The sequence below is a fragment of the Aquarana catesbeiana genome, linkage group LG02 (genome assembly GCF_042186555.1).
Source record: "Aquarana catesbeiana isolate 2022-GZ linkage group LG02, ASM4218655v1, whole genome shotgun sequence".
Lineage (NCBI taxonomy): Eukaryota > Metazoa > Chordata > Amphibia > Anura > Ranidae > Aquarana > Aquarana catesbeiana.
Window position 1 is genome coordinate 381757188 of NC_133325.1, and position 22448 is coordinate 381779635.

Genomic DNA, 22448 nt, shown 5'->3' on the forward strand with positions numbered 1-22448 from the left:
TTATCCTAGGGGGTCGGTTTTTCCATATCAGCTCACGAAAAATGGTATTCACTATCCTAAAGGTCTTTAGTGGGATCACTACTGAGGAATTGTGTAATATATAGCAGTTGGGGCATAAGAATAATTTTAACTAGATTCACCTTGCCCGTAACTGACAAACATAGAGCATTTCAAGTCTTAACTCGTGAGCTAAATCTGACCAATAGCGGAGAAATATTTAGATGGCTATATTCCCTGATTTTCGGTGATACAGTACCTGTATCCCTAGATATCTAAATGAGGTGGCTATAGGGATATCTCCCACTCGCTCTCCGTTTTGTAATTGTACGTCGTCTATTGGCATTAGGGCTGATTTGGTCCAGTTTATTTTTAAGCCTGAGAACTCCCCAAAACGAACCACTGTATCCATCGTTTTACTCAGGGATTGATCTGTGTCGCCCAGTAGAATCATTGTATCGTCAGCATAGAGCATCACCTTCTCCTGTCTCCTGTCTCTCCATAGCAGAAGCCGGTGATATCCTTGTGATCTCTGATCTGGATCGCCAATGGTTCTATTGCCAGGGCAAACAGCAGGGGGGACAGAGGGCACCCCTGCCGTGTGCCCCGGCCTAAAGCGAAAGATAGCGACATTCAGCCTGCCTCTCTAATGATCGCCTGGGGGCAATGATACAGCAGACGCACCCAGAAGATGTACATTTCACCAAAACCGAATCGCTTCTTTACCTCCCAAAGATGTGGCCACTCTACACTGTCAAAGGCTTTCATAGCATCAAATGACAGAAGAGCCCTCTTACCCGTATTGTCAGCTTGAGATTGCATGTTAAGAAATAATCTTCTAAGGTTTATTGCCGTGGATTTGTTGGGAATAAATCCCGCCTGATCAGGATGTATGATTGAGGTAATTTAACCTGAGAGCCAGGACTTTTGCCAATATTTTTATATCTTATTGTAGTAGCGAAATCGGTCTGTACGAGGCCGGGTCCACTGGATACTTACCTGGTTTTAGGATTAGCACAATGTGGGCCTTAGACATTGAGGATGGTAGGATATTTTGCTCCCTTGCAGCCTTAAAAACCTCTAGTAACTTGGCTAATATTATCTCAGAATAGTGCTTATAGATCTCCATGGGGATGCCATCTCCCCTGGAGCTTTACAATTAGGAAACTCTGCCACCGCTGCCTGTAACTCCTCCAAAGTTAATGGGGAGTCCAGTTCCTCTCTTTGAGAGGTTGAGAGGGTCGGGAAAACAATCTCATCCAGATAACTAGTGTCAGGTCCCACACTTACTAGACAGGTGAGTCCGCTTGGGCAGAGGGTAGGCTCCCTTATGTATCCGATTCGGGGCCCCTGGTAGAGTAGACAGGAGGCCCACGAATGCGGAGTGGTATGAGGGCCTGATGTTAGGGTCCTGGAGCAAGGTGGTCTGGCAAGCAACCGGTAGAGCTTCAGGACTGATGGAGCAGGTGCTGAGCAGGAGCTAATCAGGCTGGTCACACACAGGCAGAGGTCGGCAACGGGCTGGCAACGGCACAAGGGAGTAGGCAGAAACAAGGTCAAACAAGCCGGGGTCGGGTTCAGGCAGCAATCAAGGGAGGTCCAAAGGCAAGCCGGGTCACAACGGGTCAAACTACGGAGATACAGGAACACAGGAAGATCACGGAACAAGACACAGAGCTGTTTGATCAGGCAGCACCGAATCAGGGTAGAGGCAGGCTTAAATAGGCTAATTGGTGCCAAACGCCGTGCTCGTGCACGCGCCGATTCGCCAAGGCGTCCCGCGCCCCCGCACGCGCCCCCGACACCAGCGTGCACGCCCACACTACCGGGTACGCCAGCGGTAATGCCCATAGGCGGACGCACGCTAGCGCGGACGCACGCACGCCCGGACGCCACCCTGCATGCCACGGCCGGTCAGCCCAGACACGCCAGTGCCCCCAGGAACACACGCCCCAGCACGCACAGAGACATGAGCACCAACGCACCCCGGCGCGTACCGGCGCCCAATCAGGTAACCTCTCTGACAGTGCCCCCTCCTCAAGGGCAGACTCCGGATGCCCAGCTGGGCCATCTTTGAGGCATGAGAGGTTTTAAAAGACTGCAGAAGTTCTCTGGCATGTAAGTTACTTTCCGGCTCCCACGAATTATCTTCGGGTCCATAGCCCCTCCATTTTACAAGGTATTGAACCTGATTGCGTCTTCTTCTGCAATCTAGAATTGCCTCCACTTCGAACTCCTCTTCGCCATCAACCACAATAGGTTTGAGTGGGCCAATGCTACGACCAGAAAAGAAGTTGGGGGTGACCGGCTTCAGGAGGGACACGTGGAAGACTGGATGTATCCTCAGGGAGTTAGGAAGGTCAAGTTCATATGCCACATTGTTGATTTTTCTTTTAATCAAGAAAGGACCCAAGTATTTGGGGCCCAGTTTTCTGGACGGACAGGCCAACTTGAGGTTAGCGGTAGATAACCAGACAGAATTGCCAGGTTCTAGAACAAGTTCTCCCCGTCTCTTCCTGTCAAAGATTCTCTTGTAATCTTCCTGAGCCTTGGTCATGGTTTCCTGCAGCAATTTGTTGTTGTTTGAAAAAAAGTCCAAAGTTTCGGATACTGCAGGAACAGGGCACTCGGGAATAGGTCCAGGCAGGAAGGATGGGTGGAAACCATAGTTGGCATAAAACGGTGACTGATTGGTAGCTGAGTGTAGTGAGTTGTTGTAGGAGAACTCCGCGATGGGTAGCAGGGAGGCCCAGTCATCCTGGGAAAATGCAGAGAAACAGCGGAGGTATTGCTCCAAGGTTTGATTCGTCCTCTCGGTTTGTCCATTTGACTGAGGGTGGTAGGCCGAAGAAAATGACAATTCGATTTCAAGGGCGCCACAAAGGGCTCTCCAGAATCTGGAGGTAAACTGGACGCCTCTGTCCGAAACTATATTGGTCGGTACTCCATGCAGTCTGACGATCTCCTTAATAAAGATGGAAGCGGTCTCCATGGCCGAAGGGGTGCCCTTCATGGGGAGAAAATGGGCCATTTTAGACAGCCTGTCTACCACAACAAAAATGGACGAAAAACCTTCTGATGGGGGGAGTTCAACGATAAAGTCCATTGAAATCATGGCCCATGGTCTCTCCGGGACTGGTAATGGTCTCAACAGACCCCAAGCTCTTGTCCGGCTACTCTTGTTTCTGGCACACGTGTTACAGGACTCCACATATTCCTTGCAGTCCTTATTAAGGTAAGGCCACCAAAAGGTGCGTTGGACAAGATCAGTTGTCTTCCGTGTGCCGAAATGACCGGCAAGTTTGTGATCATGGCACAAGCTTAACACCCGTACTTTTAGCTCCTCAGGGACCACAATTTTATTCTTGAACCAGAACATCCCATCTTTGGTACAAGCTTCAGCAGGTGGAGACATTCCCCTAGAGCAGTGGTTCTCAACTCCAGTCCTCGGGACCCACCAACAGGCCAGATTTTAAGTATTACCTTGGGGAGTTGCAGACTAGAATCCTGCAATCACTGAGCAGCAAGTGATATCACCTGTGATGTATTTCAGCTATCTTGCAAACCTGGCCTGTTGGTGGGTCCTGAGGACTGGAGTTGAGAACCACTGCCCTAGAGGATCGTCTGATTTGGGAGATTAGATCCTCCTGTAGGATCAGGAAATTTCCAGAGGGGAGGATGGTGTCTGGAGACAGGGTCTTCTCAGAATCAAGAAACATTCAGGAAAGGGCGTCGGATTTGACATTCTTGGATCCGGGTCTGTAGGTTATATGAAAAATAAATCGGGAAAAAAAAAAGTGCCCATCTGGCCTGCCGGGGTTTCAATCTCTTGGCCGTTCTTAGGTATTCTAAGTTTTTGTGGTCCGTGTAGACCAAAATGGGGTGAGCTGCACCTTCCAGGAGATAACGCCATTCCTCCAGGGCTGCTTTAATGGCTAGAAGTTCCCGATCTCCCACGTCGTAATTCTTCTCGAAAGGGGAGAGTTTACGTGAGAAGAATCCCACAGGGTACAGGAGTGCTTTGGCACCTTGTCTTTGTGAGAGCACAGCTCCAACCGCGACTTCGGAAGCATCCACTTCCAAGACGAAGGGCAAGGCAGGGTTGGGATGCTTGAGAATAATGGCTGACGTGAACAGCGCTTTGAGTCTTTCAAAGGCCTCTTGTGCCTTAGGAGTCCAGCAGAACCGGCTTCCTTGTTTAATGAGTTCCGTAATAGGAGTTATAATCGAAGAGAATCCCTTAATAAATTTCCTATAGAAATTGGCAAAGCCAATAAAACGCTGTACTCCTTTCTTGTCTATAGGTGCAGGCCAATCCAGGATAGCGGATACTTTTTGCGGATCCATTTTGATGCCATCAGGGGAAATGATCAAGCCTAGGAACTGGATGGATTGGAGCTCAAACTCACATTTTTCAAGTTTGGCGTAAAGCCCATGTTGTCTAAGCCGGGTGAGTACGTTTCGTACGTGTTTGCGGTGCTCAGTCAGGGAAGCAGAGAAAACCAGGATATCGTCCAGGTAGACGATGACATATAAGTCCAGGAAGTCATGAAAGACATCGTTGACGAAGTGCTAGAATGTAGCCGGTGCGTTGCACAGACCAAAGGGCATGACGTGGTACTCGTAGTGCCCGAATCGAGTACGAAAGGCCGTCTTCCATTCGTCCCCCTCCCTTATGCGGACCACGGAGGTCCAGCTTGGTGAAGACTGTAGCAGATCCTAATCTCTGAAATAATTCGGGAACCAAAGGTAGTGGGTATCTGTTCTTTATAGTGATTTTATTAAGCTCCCGATAATAAATGCAGGGACGTAGGGAGTGATCCTTTTTTTCTACAAAAAAGATGCCTGCCCCCGCTGGAGATGTGGAGGGACGGATGAACCCCTTCTTCAGGTTTTCGTCTATATAGATTTTCAAGGTGCCCAGCTCCTGCTCAGTTAGAGGGAAAATCCTCCCGAAAGGAACTTCAGTACCAGGTAAGCGTTCTATTGGGCAATCGTAGGGTCTATGTACTGGAAGAGTTTCTGCCCCCTTTTTACTGAATACATCCAGGAAATCCCGGTAAGGTTCGGGAAGATTTTGGTAAGACTTAGTTTCTGAATCTAGGCACAGGCATTGGGAGGATGTTAAAGGGGTCTGCCGTAAACAACGTTGTTTGCAATGTTCCGAAGAAAACTGGATCTTGCCCGTAGACCAGTTGATGCTAGGATTGTGAGCCTGTAGCCAAGGTATTCCTAGGATAATTGGGAAGAGGGGAGAGGAGATGACATCTAGGCGTAAAAGTTCCTGATGTTCCGGGCCAATGGTGGCCAGTAGAGGAACCGTTTCATGGGTAACAGGACCGGAGCGGAGGGTGGAGCCGTCCGCTAAGAAAACTGCCAGTCCCTGGGCCTTAGTTTGAGTAGGGATATGATGGTCTTCGACGAAGGTCCGGTCAATGAATCCGCTACATGCTCCCGAATCAATGATGACCGGTACTGGGATGTTCCTTCCAGGTAACTGTAATACAACGGAAAATGTTAGGTGGTTACCGGAACTAGGTAAGACAGGTGCACACAACGAGGAGGACGGCAGGCACTTACGTCTTTTATTGGGGCATGCTCTTGCAAAGTGTCCAGGCTCTCCACAGTACAGGCACAGGTTAAGTGTGCATCTGCGTGTCTTCTCCTCTGGGGTCAGAGAGGGACGGAGCAGTCCCAACTGCATGGGCTCAGGAGCTTCCTGGGTTGGAATAGACGAGGCAAGCGGAGCTTGGTTCGGGGCACTAGGGGCCCTGGGTAACATGCAGGTGAGGCGTGGGTGGCCAACAGATCTCTCAGAGCGTCTCTCTCTGAGGCGGCGGTCAATTTGGATTGACAGGTTGATTAGCTCCTCTAGTGTCTGAGGTACCCCCACCAGTGCTAATTCGTCCTTCAGGGGGTCCGACAACCCCAGCCGATATTGGTGACGCAAGGCCGCGTCATTCCACTCTGTATCAGAGCTCCAACGCCTGAACTCCACAGCGTAATCTTCGGCCGCTCTGCGGCCTTGTTGAAGGGAGTGCAAGGCGGCTTCTGCCGTGGCTGTTAACTGAGGGTCCTCATACAGCTGAGACATGGCTAAGAAAAAGTCACTCAAAGAATCCAGAGATCTGGCCTTTTGCTCCAGCAGATGGTGGGCCCAGGTCTGAGGCTCGCCGGTCAGCAAAGATATGACGAACCCCACTTTGGTAGCCTCCAAGGAAAACGTACGGGGCTGTAAGGCAAAATAAAGTTTGCATGCGTTGCGGAACGCCCGGAACTTGCAACGTTCTCCGGAAAACTTTTCGGGTGTAGGCACCCTGGGCTCTGGTGGGAGCATAACTACAGAGGGTGCTGAGGCAGGATTAGCAGATGCTGCTCCCGGAGGGGAGGCTGAGAGGGCCTGGACCTGTCCTTCCAGTCTGGTATAGCCCTCCTGTAGGCTTTTGATGGCTTGGGTAACGCCCGCTAGGTGCCTGCAAAGTTCATCCATGGGGGAGGCCCCCTGCCCGGACTCAGTCATGGCTGCCTGATACTGTCAGGTCCCACACTTACCAGACAGGTGAGTCCACTTGGGCAGAGGGTAGGCTCCCTTACGTATCCGATTCGGGGCCCCTGGTAGAGTAGACAGGAGGCCCACGAATGCGGAGTGGTATGAGGGCCTGATGTTAGGGTCCTGGAGCAAGGTGGTCTGGCAAGCAACTGGTAGAGCTTCAGGACTGATGGAGCAGGTGCTGAGCAGTTGCTAATCAGGCTGGTCACACACAGGCAGAGGTCGGCAACGGGCTGGCGGCAACGGCACAAGGGAGTAGGCAGAAACAAGGTCAAACAAGCCGGGGTCGGGTTCAGGCAGCAATCAAGGGAGGTCCAAAGGCAAGCCGGGTCACAACGGGTCAAACTACGGAGATACAGGAACACAGGAAGATCACGGAACAAGACACAGAGCTGTTTGATCAGGCAGCACTGAATCAGGGTAGAGGCAGGCTTAAATAGGCTAATTGGCTCCAAACGCCGCGCTCCCGACACCGGCGTGCACGCCCACACTACCGGGCACACCAGCGGTAATGCCCATAGGCGGACGCGCGTTAGCGCGAACACGCGTATGCACGCATGCCCGGACGCCACCCTGCACGCCACGGCCGGTCAGCCCAGACACGCCAGTGCCCCCAGGAACACGCGCCCCAGCACGCACAGAGACACGAGCACCAACGCGCCCCGGCGCGCACCGGCGCCCAATCAGGTAACCTCTCTGACAACTAGACAATTCCCCAGAACTATACTCCGTGGTCGGACAGTATAGTGTTTCGTAAAAATCTGCCAGCGTTCGTAGTATCAGATCTGGGGAATGTACCAGCCGCCCTCCAGCAGTCTTTATGGTTCCAATCACTGGAGACTTCTGTTCGGAGTTAGCTATTCTAGCTAGGAGGCAGCCTGTCGTCTCCCCCTCTTCAAAGAAGGCAGTTTTAGAAAAGAACCTCTTTTTGTCCACTGACGAGGCTAGCAGGTGCTCGTACGCTGATTGAGCCGACTGCCAGGCCCCCTTAGTGGAGTCAGTGGGATGCTGCACGTATTTTACCTCCAAAGAATGGACCTGTAATTCCAATGTTTCCCGTAGAGCCTCAGAATGTTTTTTGACCTTGGTAACCTCATTATTAAATACTCCTCTAAAATAAGTTTTAAAAGCCTCCCATTCAGTGAGGATGGACAATGAGTCCGGCTGATAAGTAAAAAACTTCCGGATGCTCCCCTCTATTTCCTCAGGGGAAACAAATAGCTGCAGCCAAAAGGTGTTACATTTCCAGGGTGCTTTTGGGAGTGCAGATAGTTGAGTTACAATAAGGTTTATCACCATATAAGAGTGATCAGATACACCTCGAGGTTTGTAGGAAATATCCGAAACCGAGGGGAGCATAGCTGAGTTTCCCACTGCTAAGTCTATCCTAGATAGTGACCTATGTTTCTTTGAGAAACAGGAGAATTGTTTAGCTGTAGGGTTTCAGTGTCTCCATATATCTAACCAGCCCACCTCCTGTAACAATCTAGCCAGAGGAGTTGCCCTGTGGGGAACAGGTGATCTCGGGGCCGGGTGTTTGTCCAGATCCAGATCAAGCCAGCTATTGAAGTCCCCAACTAGCAACATCGGGAGGTTCGGTTTCCTCTCCAAAAATTCCATGAGGAGCCGGAGTACCCGAGCGTCAAATGGGGGAGGTATGTAGACACATGCCAAAACACATTTCAGAATGCCAATAGGACAATGCAAAAACACAAACCTTCCCTCCGGGTCTATTTTGGATGCATATTCCTGATAATCCAGGTACCTGTGTATCACCACACTCACACCCCGGGAAAAGGAGGTGTGGGTGGAGTGATACGCCCAACCTATCCATGTATATTTCAAGCAACTTTTAGTTTCGGATGTCAAATGCGTTTCCTGTAGACACACAACAGCAGGATAAAACTTTTTTAGACATGAAAAGATCATAGTGCGCTTAAGGGGGGAGTTCATGCCCCTGACATTCCAGGAGACCACCGAGGAACCTGCCATTTTCGAGGGCAAAGTCAGTATCAGGGTGGGGTTTAATTTTAACAGGGTGGGGTTTATTAAGCGACCTCCATATAAAGAGTCCACAAGGGGCAAGGCAAATGAGGTGATCGTGGACTTCTGTGCCATCAATGGTGATCAATAAAGAGAAGTTCCTTGGACTGTAGGATAGATTATGCTGAAAACAACAACAGGGCACAACGGTGCCAACAAACACTAGTGCAGCTGTGATTAGGTAGTTCCGTGTCCGGCTTAAAACTCTTACTTTAGTAAGTGCCAGTGTAGAACTAAGAAGTAAGGTCATCCAGATTAGCTTTGCCAACAGGGCAAGTCCTGTTACTGCAACACGGCCTAGTAGGCCAACTGATTGTTCGTGCATTTCAAATTGAACAAAGAGTTAAATGGGGTAGTTGAAGAAAAAGTCATAGTTCGTTTCCTCGCACTGAAAGACATGTAGCGTCCCCCGGCAAACAAGTAAAGGAAGAGGAGCCAGATATGATGAAGGGTTTTAAAAGAAGCAAAAACAAGAAAAAAGCTAGATCACCTGCACTTCAACAGAAAGAGTGTGGCGGCCAGGCATATAATACATACATTTTGTTACCAATGGCAAGTCCTGCTACTGCAACACGGCCTAGTAGGCCAACTGATTGTTCGTGCATTTCAAATTGAACAAAGAGTTAAATGGGGTAGTTGAAGAAAAAGTCATAGTTCGTTTCCTCGCACTGAAAGACATGTAGCGTCCCCCCGGCAAACAAGTAAAGGAAGAGGAGCCAGATATGATGAAGGGTTTTAAAAGAAGCAAAAACAAGAAAAAAGCTAGATCACCTGCACTTCAACAGAAAGAGTGTGGCGGCCAGGCATATAATACATACATTTTGTTACCAATGTGGTGTCCGGGTCAGTCACCTTCTGCATCCGCTCGGTGATGGCACAAGGCCTGTTCGTTGGGATCCAGCCAGGCAGCTGCTTCTCTAGCCGACTCAAAAAATTGCGCATGCCCATCAGCTGTCACTCGCAGTTTCGCTGAGTAGAGCATGGTGTATGGTAATTGCAGGGCCCTCAGGCGTTTCTTCACATCACTGAACTTAGCTCTACTTCTCTGTTCCTCAGCAGAGAAATCAGGATAAAATGACACTCTGACTCCATTAAACTTAATATTAGCTCGCACACAGCGTAATGCTGCCTCTCTGTTGCGGTAATGTAGTAGTTTGGCCAGCATTGACCTGGGAGGAGCTCCCTGTGGGGGAGGCCGACCCGCACTCTGTGGGCTCTTTCCACCGTAAAAAATGGGGAAAATGCCTCACGGCCAAAAATCTCAACAAGCCAGTTTTCCACAAATGTAGTGGAGTCCTTGCCCTCAGACTTCTCGGGGAGACCAACAATGCGCACATTGTTTCTGCGTAAGCGATTTTCAGTGTCCTCTTCTCTGTTGTATGTGTCTTGGGCCATACGATGTGCTGCTCTGGCTTCTCATGCAAGTGGAGGCAGCTTCTCCTCTATATCACACACTCTGCTTTCAACTGCTGTTGCTCTTTCTCTAACCTTTTGAAGGTCTTGTCTGAGTAGAGACATCTCTTCTCTTAGGCCCCCAAACTGCTCCTTCATATCAGTAACTGTAGCTGTCAACATATGAACGGCCTTCAGTATGTCAGCTAATGTGGGCTGCTCCAGAGTCTCTGATATATCACCTGAGGGGGGGGGGGGAGGGAGGATGAGCAGCATTTTCCGTAAAGTGGCTGGGAGTGCTGCCTGTGTCATGGCTCCAGTCAGCCTGTGTAAACAGATCTGCCTCTTCCCCTCTACTTGCTCCCCCCCGCATCATTAACCACAGGGCCCTGTATTTTTTGAGTATAGTACAACATGTCTCTGTATTGCTCCTTACCTGGTGGCTTCAGTGGTTTTTCTGCTGGTGCCATCCCTGGGTTTGTCAGCCGTTCGCGGCATCGCGGCCGTTCGCGGCGGAGCCATCTTAGGAGTCCGGTCCCGCCATCTCCAACGGGCCTCGGTGGGTCTTCCCCCGTGTACAGAGGGCCAGTGGTGGGTCCGGGGGATGCTGGGTCTCGGTAGCCAGCTGGGGAGCTGAAGAGAGCAGGATCAAGGATGCCGGGGAAGGATCAAACGACGGATCAGGTGGGAGCTGTGAGGTCTTGGCCACACCCCATACAAATGAATATTAAAATAATGACATTTAATGTGGGAGGCTTGAATCGCCCTTACAAGCGCAGAACTCTCTGGAAATCAGCAATGGACTTACACTGTGACGTTCTTTGTGTGCAGGAGACGCACTTCTCCAACGCCAACCCTCCGAAATGCACACATGTCAAATTTCCTCACGTCTTTACAGCCAATGGCTCAACCAAAAGAAATAGTGTACTAATCGCTATCAAGAACTCTGTATCCTTTTCCTTAATTCAACAGCATATTGACCCTCAAGGGCACTTCATCATTCTGGTTGCAGAACTCAACAGCAAAATCTACACCCTGGTAAACCTATACACACCTAACATCAAACCTCTGAAGTTTATCTGTAAAGTTGTTAAGCTTGCTAAACAAATGTTGAAGGGTAATTTACTGTTGTGTGGTGATTTTAACATGATCTTAAATTATGAAATTGATTCCTCTTCAGTGGCTCGGAGATGGAGACCTACTTTAGGTTCTCTATGCTTAGAGGAAAGGCTTTTCGATCCATGGCAATGCCTCCGAACCACTGAAAAGGGATTACACACACTATTCAATGGTTCATAACAGTTATTCAAGAATAGATTTCTTTCTTACAGATGTGTAAACCCTACAGACCATAGGCAAAGCGGATATCCACAACATCACATGGTCGGATCATGCACCGGTGACCATTGAGGTTGTGGATACAAGTACCGTATCCCACAAACCCCTGTGGCGCATTAATACCTTCCTTCTATCGCAGCCTAAATTAAGAGATGAGATCGGAGGAAAAATACAGGAATACTTCACAATTATTAACACTGGTGACTGTTCCCTTACAACAGTTTGGTGTGCACACAAGGCAGTCGTCAGAGGAACTCTTATACAAATTTCCTCTAGAGAAAAGAAAAAGAAACTGCAGCGCATAACTACACTGCAAAAGTCCATAGCTGACATAGAAGCGCAACACAAAAATCCCACTTCCTCCTCTACCCTGGTACTAAAAAACTTTCATTCTTGCCGTGAGGAACTGAGACAGGAACTTAGGGCATATAGGAATATGACATATATTTCAAAAGACTTAAATTATCATTTTATGCACAAAACAATAGAGCAGGGAAGTTGCTGGCCTCCCAACTCAAAAAACACCAAGCACGCTCCAACCTCACACAGATTAAACACCATCAAACTAATACCACTTTACATAATCTGAAAGCCATAGCTAATGTATTCAAAGACTACTACCACTCCCTCTACAATCTTAATGTTGATCCTGGCACTCACCAACCCACTGAAGCCAAGATCAATAAGTTCCTTAATGGTATCCAATTACCCTCGATTGATGACACCACTCTGCAGAAACGTAACTCTGCAATTACTGTAACAGAAGTTGAAGCGATTATTAAAACCCTTCCTATGCATAAGGCATCCGGAGCGGACAGCTTTTCCGCTGAATACTACAAGGCTTTTACTAAGCTGCTTACCCCCAAACTAGTTGAAGTCTTCAACGGGGCAGCAAAATCTGGTTCTTTCCTGAGCGAAATGCTACAAGCAGTCATAGTAACACTACCCAAACCTGGCAAAGACCCGTCAATCCCCCAAAATTTTAGGCCCATTTCATTACTGAACATGGATCTTAAAATATATGCGAAAACCCTAGATAACAGATTAATGGAAATCACCCCATCCCTCATAGGCCTAGATCAAGTTGGTTTTGTAAAAGGCAGACAGGCCCTGAAGGGACTAGGAGAATGCTTAACCTACTGTGTTTTGCAGAAGTGACTAAAGAACCTAGCATACTCCTAGCCCTGGACAATAAAAAGGCCTTTGACAGGGTCCATTGGGGATACCTGTCTAAGACCTTACATAAATTTGGTATACCTGGGATGATCCACTCAGTGATCATGTCATTATATTCCAGCCCCTCTGCCCGAGTCTATACTTTCAGCTTACTCTCAGATCTATTTGCGCTCTCAAATGGGACTCGTCAAGGATGCCCTTTGTCCCCAATCATTTTCTCACTAGTTTTAGAGCCCCTAACAGAATACATAAGATCCAATAAAGCAATACAAGGTATCAACATAGGCACCGAAAGTCACAAACTAGGTTTGTTTGCTGACGATGTTATACTCACTAAAAACCAAACCAGAATCATCTATCCCAGTAGTACAATCCCTACTGAACAAATTTGGAGAGGTCTCCTTCTATAAACAACTAAATGTTATGCCCTCACACTAAACATGACAAAGGATTCTACGGACCTAGATGACCCTCTGACAAAGTTGGACTTTTTATCGGCTATCAAAGGACTGAAACCGGGAAAATGCCAGGGACCCGATGGCTTCTCCCCCAGATTTTACAAGTCATTCACCTATTCCCTAGCCCCACTTCTTACAGCGGCGTTCAACCATTTAGATGATGCCCACCCCCCCTCTAAAACCCTTCTTTCTGCCACTATCTCAGTTATACCCAAACCAGGGAAGGACCCCTCCCAATGCAGCAGTTACAGGCCTATCTCTCTCCTTAACCTAGACGTTAAACTTTTTGCAAAGATCCTAGCAAATCACCTCTCACCCCTCCTACCCTCTATCATACACAGAGACCAAGTGGGCTTAGTCCCTGGCAGAGAGGCCAGGGACAATACCACAAAAACTATCCACCTTATTTCCTACATTCGTAGACACAACCTAAAGGCATGTATCCTCTCTTTTGACGCCGAGAAGGCATTTGACCGGGTCAATTGGCAGTTCTTGTGCCTCTTTCTCTGGGACAGATAGGACTTGGTCCCTCATTTATCTCTAGGGTGATGGCACTATATTCTCACCCCACAGCCTCTGTCCTGGTCAATGGCTCCTCGTCCACCTCATTCCAAATCTTGAACAGAACTAGGCAGGGATGTCCTCTATCCCCCTACTTTTTGTTTTGGTAATGGAACACCAAGCAACAGCCATTAGACAGAATAGCAATATAACGGGGATACAGACACCATCATCTGAACATAAACTTTCACTCTATGCAGACAATCTCCTCGTTTATATTCAACAACCTCATACATCCCTACCCTCTCTAATGCATGAATTTCGTAGATTTGGAGATCTTAGCAATTTTAAGCTTAACATGACTAAGACAGAGGCCCTCAACATATCCCTACCACCCTCTACCCTTACCCAAGTACAGACTAACTTCCCATTCCAATGGGGATCAAGGGGCATTCCCTACCTTGGAATTATAATCCCATCCAACCTGTCAGATCTCTATAATCTTAACTACCTCCCCCTACTATCATGTGTTCGGAAAGAATTAGAAACTTGGAACACGACACCGTTACCCTGGTTTGGCCGCATCAACACACTTAAAATGGACACCCTTCCCAAATTACTTTACGTATTCCAGACGATACCTATAATTATCCCTAAACAATTCTTTAACTCCCTAAGATCTATGTCCATACGCTTCATCTGGCAACAAGGGATGTCCCGCATCCGCCATACCCTGTTAACATACCCCAAAACATGAGGTGGGGTGGGTCACCCAGACTTTGAAATATACCACAGGGCTGCTGTCCTCTCTAGGATCCTAGAGTGGTTCCCTCGTCCATTCCCCAAGGCATCTACTACAATAGAACAAGATCTCTCCATCCCCGATCTTCGGGCTTTGCTGTGGGGATATGGTCAAAAACTGTCTCTCCTATCAAACTCCTCCCCGTTAACGACCGTAGCACTTTACCTGTGGTACAAAAAGGGACTGTCAACACTATTATCCACAGACCCCTCAGCACTCACTTCGCTTTTTGACCATCCTAATCTCCCCCAGGGCATGGGATCCAACACAGTGGGCCCGTATCTTCGGGCCACTTGGCCTACAGCGAACTCATTCATACATCCAACCGATGGTACACCCATTGTACCAGGAGAATGGGGTAATTAGCTTATAGCTCTACGTACAACTTCCTTCTGCTCAGACCTGTTCTCCCCCTGCCAAATACATAGACCCTTGACTAGCTACGAACAGCTGTGCTCTCTCTCAGAAACACCTAAACATTTACTCTCCACTATTTACAAACTACTACACTCACTGACCCATGATCAACTACCACCTTATACCAGGAGGTGGGCCACAGATCTGGGATGGGACCTTTCACTGGTTGACTGGCAAAAGTAATTCCACTTTACACACAAATCCTCCATCTCTTGTTAGACACAAGAGAAGAACTTTAAACTCTTATCTAGGTGGTACAGAGACCCCCAATCACTTCATAAAATGTTTCCATCTACCCCTACATAATGCTGGAGATGTGGAGATGCAGATGGAAGCTATCTTCACATATGGTGGGACTGCAATGCCATACAGCCCCTTTGGTTCCTGGTTTTTGCCATATATAGTAGCCTTTACGATCGACACCCACGCTAGGGATAACACTGTTGTCCATGCTCCCGGGCTCCATACCCTCGCAAAAACGTACCCTACTTTGATTTTTTCTTTCAGCAACCAGACAACTTATACCTCTGTTTTGGAAAACCACCACTACGCCTCCTCTGTCCTCTTGGGTCTCTATAGTCAACGATATCATGCGAATGGAAGAGATGATAGCTATAGACAATGATACTTTTGATAAATTTAAAACCCTATGGCTTATCTGGATTAATTACTCCACTTCAGATGCCCTAAAAAACTTGCTAACACCGCCTAGTTAAACTGACTCTGACTGGACCCTTCAGTGTGCTGCGCCAGGGCAAGCTCGCCTTCCCCAACTCTCTTTACCCCTATCTATTCCCTCCTCTCGATTTCTTCTTCCTTTTATCTTCTTCTTCTTTTCTCTTCTTTGATTCATACTACAAGGCCTCAGAACAGGTGATTCTCGGTTATATCATACATCGGATATTTTACAACTAACTGTACATAAATTAAGCCAAGCTAACGTAGTTTATGTATCTATATTGTACCGGCCTATATGCAAAATATGCTAAATAAGCAGACTGTTTTCTTTATTTTTTTTTATGTTATTAATATATTGAACGTACTATTGTAATACGCTTGGTAATATTTCACCTTGTAAAAACTCAATAAAAACATATTTGACGCTATACATGACAAAGGAAGCAGTCAACCAGCTCAAAAAGGAGTTCCCCTGTAATTGGGAGCCCCCTTCGATCACCTACCTAGGTATACAGCTAACCTCATCCTCCACTAAAATTTACTCCAGTAACTACCCTCCTCTACTCACCAAAGTGGAAGAGGAACTGAACCAGATCAGCAAACTCCACCTGACATGGCTTGGAAGGATTGCTGATTACCAAATGCAAGTTTTGCCCAAACTATTATACTACTTTAGAACACTACCTATCCCCATACCTCAGTCATTCTTCTCGCAGCTAACATGCCTGTGGAAATACATATGGGCAGGGAAAAAACCTAGGATAGCACTAACAAATCTATATAAAGCTAAACAACTTGGGGGCGTAGGTCTTCCCAACGCGCAAGAATACTATAGAGCTGCAGTACTTGACCATATGAAGTATTGGTTCTCTTGCCAAACAGACAACAGGTGGACACAAATAGAAAGAGAAATTACCCCAGGGCACAATCTTCCAGCCTTAGCAATAGCGGCCAGCCTGCACCATAGCCCATCAATTCCGCCTTACACGACCATACAAGCCACAACAGCAGCATGGTCCTCACTGACAAAGCAAAAATTTGCTGACACACCAATATGTACCCTACTAGTACCCTTGGCATCTTACGAATACCTAATTCCATAGCTATTCACCCAATTCTGGGCAAAAAAGGGGGTGCACTTCTCTACAGCTGACATACCAGATCAAGATGCACTAGATAGGTATAAAACTTACCAGATACAGCACTATAAACTTTCGAACTAGGCCCACCCCATAGAAATACCTATATCAGTATGGAACTATCTAAAGAACAAGCAACCAAGTAAAATAAAAGGGATATATTTATTTTATAAGTCTACCTCCCCCCTATATATTCAGGTTAAAACACCAAACATGATCAAATGGGAAAGGGATCTACAAAAAGAATTTTCACTAACCCAATGGCATTTAGTATTAGCAGTAGGTCCTCAGCGTGTGTAGACCATTGGGATAATACCCAGAAACTACTTCACAGATGGTACCTCACACCTTTACGCATAAACAAAATGGATCCAAACACCTCACCAATGTGCTGGCGAGATTGCAGAGGTACTGGCAATCTCCTTCACACACTTTGGAGCTGTGTAGTGATACGTCCTTTTTGGGAAAAGGTTATGTCCCTTATCCAAGAATAGGGATGAGCTTCGAGTTCGAGTCGAACTCATGTTCTACTCGAACATTGGCTGTTCGCAAGTTCGCCGAACAGCGAACAATTTGGGGTGTTCGCGGCAAATTCGAATGCCGCAGAACACCCTTTAAAAGTCTATGGGAGAAATCAAAAGTGCTAATTTTAAAGGCTTATATGCAAGTTATTGTCATAAAAAGTGTTTGGGGACCTGGGTCCTGCCCCAGGGGACATGGATCAATGCAAAAAAAAGTTTTAAAAACGGACGTTTTTTCAGGAGCAGTGATTTTATTAATGCTTAAAGTCAAACAATAAAAGTGTAATATCCCTTTAAATTTCGTACCTGGGGGGTGTCTATAGTATGCCTGTAAAGGGGCGCATGTTTCCCGTGTTTAGAACAGTCTGACAGCAAAATGACATTTTGAAGGAAAAAACTCATTTAAAACTACCGCGGCTATTGCATTGCCGACAATACACATAGAAGTTCATTGATAAAAACGGCATGGGAATTCCCCACAGGGCAACCCCGAACCAAAATTAAAAAAAAAAAATGATGTGGGGGTCCCCCTAAATTCCATACAAGGCCCTTCGGGTCTGGTATGGATATTAAGGGGAACCCCAGCCAAAATTTAAAAAAAAAATTGACGTGGGGTTCCCCCTAAATTCCATACCAGACCCTTCAGGTCTGGTATGGATTTTAAGGGGAACCCCGCGCCAAAAAAAAAAAAAAAAACGGCGTGGGGTCCCCCTAAAAATCCATACCAGACCCTTATCCGAGCACGCAACCTGGCAGGCCGCAGGAAAAGAGGGGGGGACGAGAGTGCGGCCCCCCCCCCCTCCTGAACCGTACCAGGCCACATGCCCTCAACATTGGGAGGGTGCTTTGGGGTAGCCCCCCAAAGCACCTTGTCCCCATGTTGATGAAGACAAGGGCCTCATCCCCACAACCGTGGCCGGTGGTTGTGGGGGTCTGCGGGCGGGGGGCTTATCGGAATCTGGAAGCCCCCTTTACCAAGGGGACCCCCAGATCCCGTCCCCCCCCGTGTGAAATGGTAAGGGGTTACTTACCCCTACCATTTCACTAAAAAACTGTCAAAAATGTTAAAAATGACAAGAGACAGTTTTTGACAATTCCTTTATTTAAATGCTTCTTCTTTCTTCCTTCATCTTCTTCTTCTTCTGGTTCTTCTGGCTCTTCTGGTTCTTCCTCCGGCGTTCTCGTCCAGCATCTCCTCCGCGGCGTCTTCTATCTTCTTCTCCTCGGGCCGCTCCGCACCCATGGCATGAGGGGGGAGGCTCCCGCTCTTCTCTTCATCTTCTTCTTCATCTTCATCTTCTTCTTCATCTTCTTCTTCTTCTTCTTCTTCTCTTCTTCATCTCTTCTTCCTTCTTCATTTCTTCTGCGGGCCGCTCCGCATCCATGCATGGAGGGAGGCTCCCGCTGTGTGACGGCGTCTCTTCGTCTGACGGTTCTTAAATAACGGGGGGCGGGGCCATCCGGTGACCCCGCCCCCCCCTCTGACGCACGGTGAATTGACGGGACTTCCCTGTGACGTCACGGGGAATGCCACAGGGAAGTCCCGTCATGTCCCGTGCGTCAGAGGGGGGCGGGGTCACCGGGTGGCCCCGCCCCCCGTTATTTAAGAACCGTCAGACGAAGAGACGCCGTCACACAGCGGGAGCCTCCCTCCATGCATGGATGCGGAGCGGCCCGCAGAAGAAATGAAGAAGGAAGAAGAGATGAAGAAGAGAAGAAGAAGAAGAAGAAGAAGATGAAGAAGAAGATGAAGATGAAGAAGAAGATGAAGAGAAGAGCGGGAGCCTCCCCCCTCATGCCATGGGTGCGGAGCGGCCCGAGGAGAAGAAGATAGAAGACGCCGCGGAGGAGATGCTGGACGAGAACGCCGGAGGAAGAACCAGAAGAGCCAGAAGAACCAGAAGAAGAAGAAGATGAAGGAAGAAAGAAGAAGCATTTAAATAAAGGAATTGTCAAAAACTGTCTCTTGTCATTTTTAACATTTTTGACAGTTTTTTAGTGAAATGGTAGGGGTAAGTAACCCCTTACCATTTCACACAGGGGGGGGGCCGGGATCTGGGGGTCCCCTTGGTAAAGGGGGCTTCCAGATTCCGATAAGCCCCCCGCCCGCAGACCCCCACAACCACCGGCCACGGTTGTGAGGATGAGGCCCTTGTCTTCATCAACATGGGGACAAGGTGCTTTGGGGGGCTACCCCAAAGCACCCTCCCAATGTTGAGGGCATGTGGCCTGGTACGGTTCAGGAGGGGGGGGGGGCCGCACTCTCGTCCCCCCCTCTTTTCCTGCGGCCTGCCAGGTTGCGTGCTCGGATAAGGGTCTGGTATGGATTTTTAGGGGGACCCCACGCCGTTTTTTTTTTTTTTTTTTTGGCGCGGGGTTCCCCTTAAAATCCATACCAGACCTGAAGGGTCTGGTATGGAATTTAGGGGGAACCCCACGTCAATTTTTTTTTTAAATTTTGGCTGGGGTTCCCCTTAATATCCATACCAGACCTGAAGGGCCTTGTATGGAATTTAGGGGGACCCCCACATCATTTTTTTTTTTTAATTTTGGTTCGGGGTTGCCCTGTGGGGAATTCCCATGCCGTTTTTATCAATGAACTTCTATGTGTATTGTCGGCAATGCAATAGCCGCGGTAGTTTTAAATGAGTTTTTTCCTTCAAAATGTCATTTTGCTGTCAGACTGTTCTAAACACGGGAAACATGCGCCCCTTTACAGGCATACTATAGACACCCCCCAGGTATGAAATTTAAAGGGATATTACACTTTTATTGTTTGACTTTAAGCATTTTTAAAATCACTGCTCCTGAAAAAACGGCCGTTTTTAAAACTTTTTTTTGCATTGATCCATGTCCCCTGGGGCAGGACCCAGGTCCCCAAACACTTTTATTGACAATAACTTGCATATTAGCCTTTAAAATTAGCACTTTTGATTATTCATGTTCGTGTCCCATAGACTTTAACGGTGTTCGCGTGTTCGAACGAATTTTTTTCCTGTTCGCATGTTCTGGTGCGAACCGAACAGGGGGGTGTTCGGCTCATCCCTATCCAAGAAACAACTGGGCATAGGTGCGCGCTAACCCCATCTTTAGCTTTACAGAGCTTGGGTATTGAGCAGTTCCCCCCACTAAAGAGAAAAGTAGTTATGCATATTCTATTTGTTACATGTATTACACTAGCAAAGAAGTGGCGCTCTAAGACATCCCCAAGAATTGAGGAGGTAATCTCCAGAATGAACACACAATACACTATGGAAAAGATGTTTGCGTACAAGAACGGGAGAGCCTCGGGCTTCCATAAACACTGGGATATCTGGAGAAACTCCCCAAATGCCTCTTCACATACATGATGTACAATCAATTCATCCATGATGGATGATAAATGACATAAACATGTAATAGGTTCGCCCTCCAGTGGTGATACAGATGTTTACCCCAACCTACCAGAGAAGAATGTAGGACTATATATGAGGAGAACCGCTAGCAGATGTGCATAGATCTACTCCTTATGCATGAGTTTATGAGTTTGTTTATCAACTAATAACAATGAACACAAGTAGCTTTGACGTGAATGAGCTCCTCAGCCCTTCTCCAGGGTTGGGGGTGGGCCTCTTACTAATGTGTATTTCAAAGCCTGCTCATAGTGTGAACCCAAAGGGGTGACAGGTTTTAGCTCACTGCAACACCATCTTATATTGCATTATGAAGAGCCTACATACGATTAGACATGCTTATACCTTGATAACCTGTCTTGTGTTAACAATTTGTATACCTACTGTTTATTTTGTACATACTCCAACCTGTACTGTACTATCTAATGTAATAATCAATAAAAACATTTATTGTTAAAAAAAAAAAGTCCTGAAAGCAGAATCTTTGGGGTGCTCTAGGAGCGGAGTATACACCGCTCCTAAAGTGCCCCTGCCCATTGAAATCAATGGGCAGTGCCACCAAATCGCCTGCAAAGCGCTTTGGCAGCAGCGCTATTAACTCCTTCATCGGCCACTAGCAGAGGTTAAAAGTGCCCCGCTAGCGGCCGAAAAGTGCAGCTAAAACACCGGTAAAGCACCGTAGGCAGCAGCAAATAACCCATTTCACAATTCCAAAATTCCGGTGTCCCTTGATAAACATAAAAAAAAAGGTTTTACGGTACCTTTATTTTGCTTATCTGCATTTGATGTGCATTTCAAATGCACGTCAAATACAACAAAACAACACCCATCAACATGAGCCCTTACCCTCAATTCTTGTCTCAGGGATCACCATCACTTGGACAGGAAGTCATGGTAAGTTTTACCCAACAGTCACAAACAGTACTAAAATACTTCTTTCTATTCCACTGTGCATGTGCTAAATTGTACGTTATATGCTTCTAATTTTCATTACAGGCAGTATTTCTTCATCAGCTGCAATCAAAATATTTACAAAATCAGGTAAACTCATATAAAGTTGAGAGTACATTATATAGCTAGCAGATTAGCTCCAGTTGTAGGCATTTTCTCCTACTGAACAATTTTAAATGATAAAAAAAGACTCTTGATTTATCTCTTATGCCCCGTACACACGGTCGGATTTTCCGCCGGAAAATGTGTGATAGGACCTTGTTGTCGGAAATTCCGACCATGCGTAGGCTCCATCACACATTTTCCATCAGATTTTCCGACACACAAAGTTTGAGAGCAGGATATAAAATTTTCCGACAACAAAATCCGTTGTCGGAAATTCCGATCGTGTGTACACAAATCCGACGGACAAAGTGCCACGCATGCTCAGAATAAATAAAGAGATGAAAGCTTTTGGCCACTGCCCCGTTTATAGTCCCGTCGTACGTGTTTTACGTCACCGGATTTTCCGACAACTTTGTGTGACTGCATGTATGCAAGACAAGTTTGAGCCAACATCCGTCGGAAAAAATCCTAGGATTTTGTTGTCGGAATGTCCGAACAAAGTCTGACCGTGTGTACGGGGCATAAGCCTAGTGTCTTTACTTTATATATAGACCTAAAGGCATATTAAATAGTTTGCTATGGGTTATATGTATTTCAACAATGTGCCATTTACTAAAAAGAAGGAGATTGGGCACCACATCCTATAAATACTGTATATGAAGAAAGCAGCAAGAATTGTGAATTTTCTCAGTACCCCAAAGACATAGAATAAGCAGCTTTTAAAATATCAAAGTTTATTACACACATCTAAAAAAAAAAAAATTATTTAAGATACAAAACTTAAAATTTTAAATTGTTAGACAAATTCTCCCCTCTGGCCTTAACATAGTTTTCATATTTGGTGGCATACATCCCATTGTGTTGAAGTGAACTTCAAAATAGAAATACAAGGGAACATACATGCGGCAAATCCTCTATATGTTTTGCGGTAATAACCGCTTCTTCAGGAGAGATGGGGCCATGAAACATCTAAAAAGGAGCAAGGCAT

At 47.0% G+C, this 22448-nt stretch overlaps 1 protein-coding gene across 1 annotated transcript in view; it reads left to right on the forward strand.

The window, feature by feature from the left end:
- The window catches only part of LOC141128078 (multidrug and toxin extrusion protein 2-like), a 214359-nt gene that overhangs the window by 116334 nt on the left and 75577 nt on the right, over window positions 1-22448 (forward strand). Inside the window, exon 6 of the mRNA XM_073615143.1 lies at window positions 21401-21445. Within this exon, the coding sequence (XP_073471244.1) occupies window positions 21401-21445 (45 nt within the window). The remainder of the gene's footprint in view (window positions 1-21400; window positions 21446-22448) is intronic.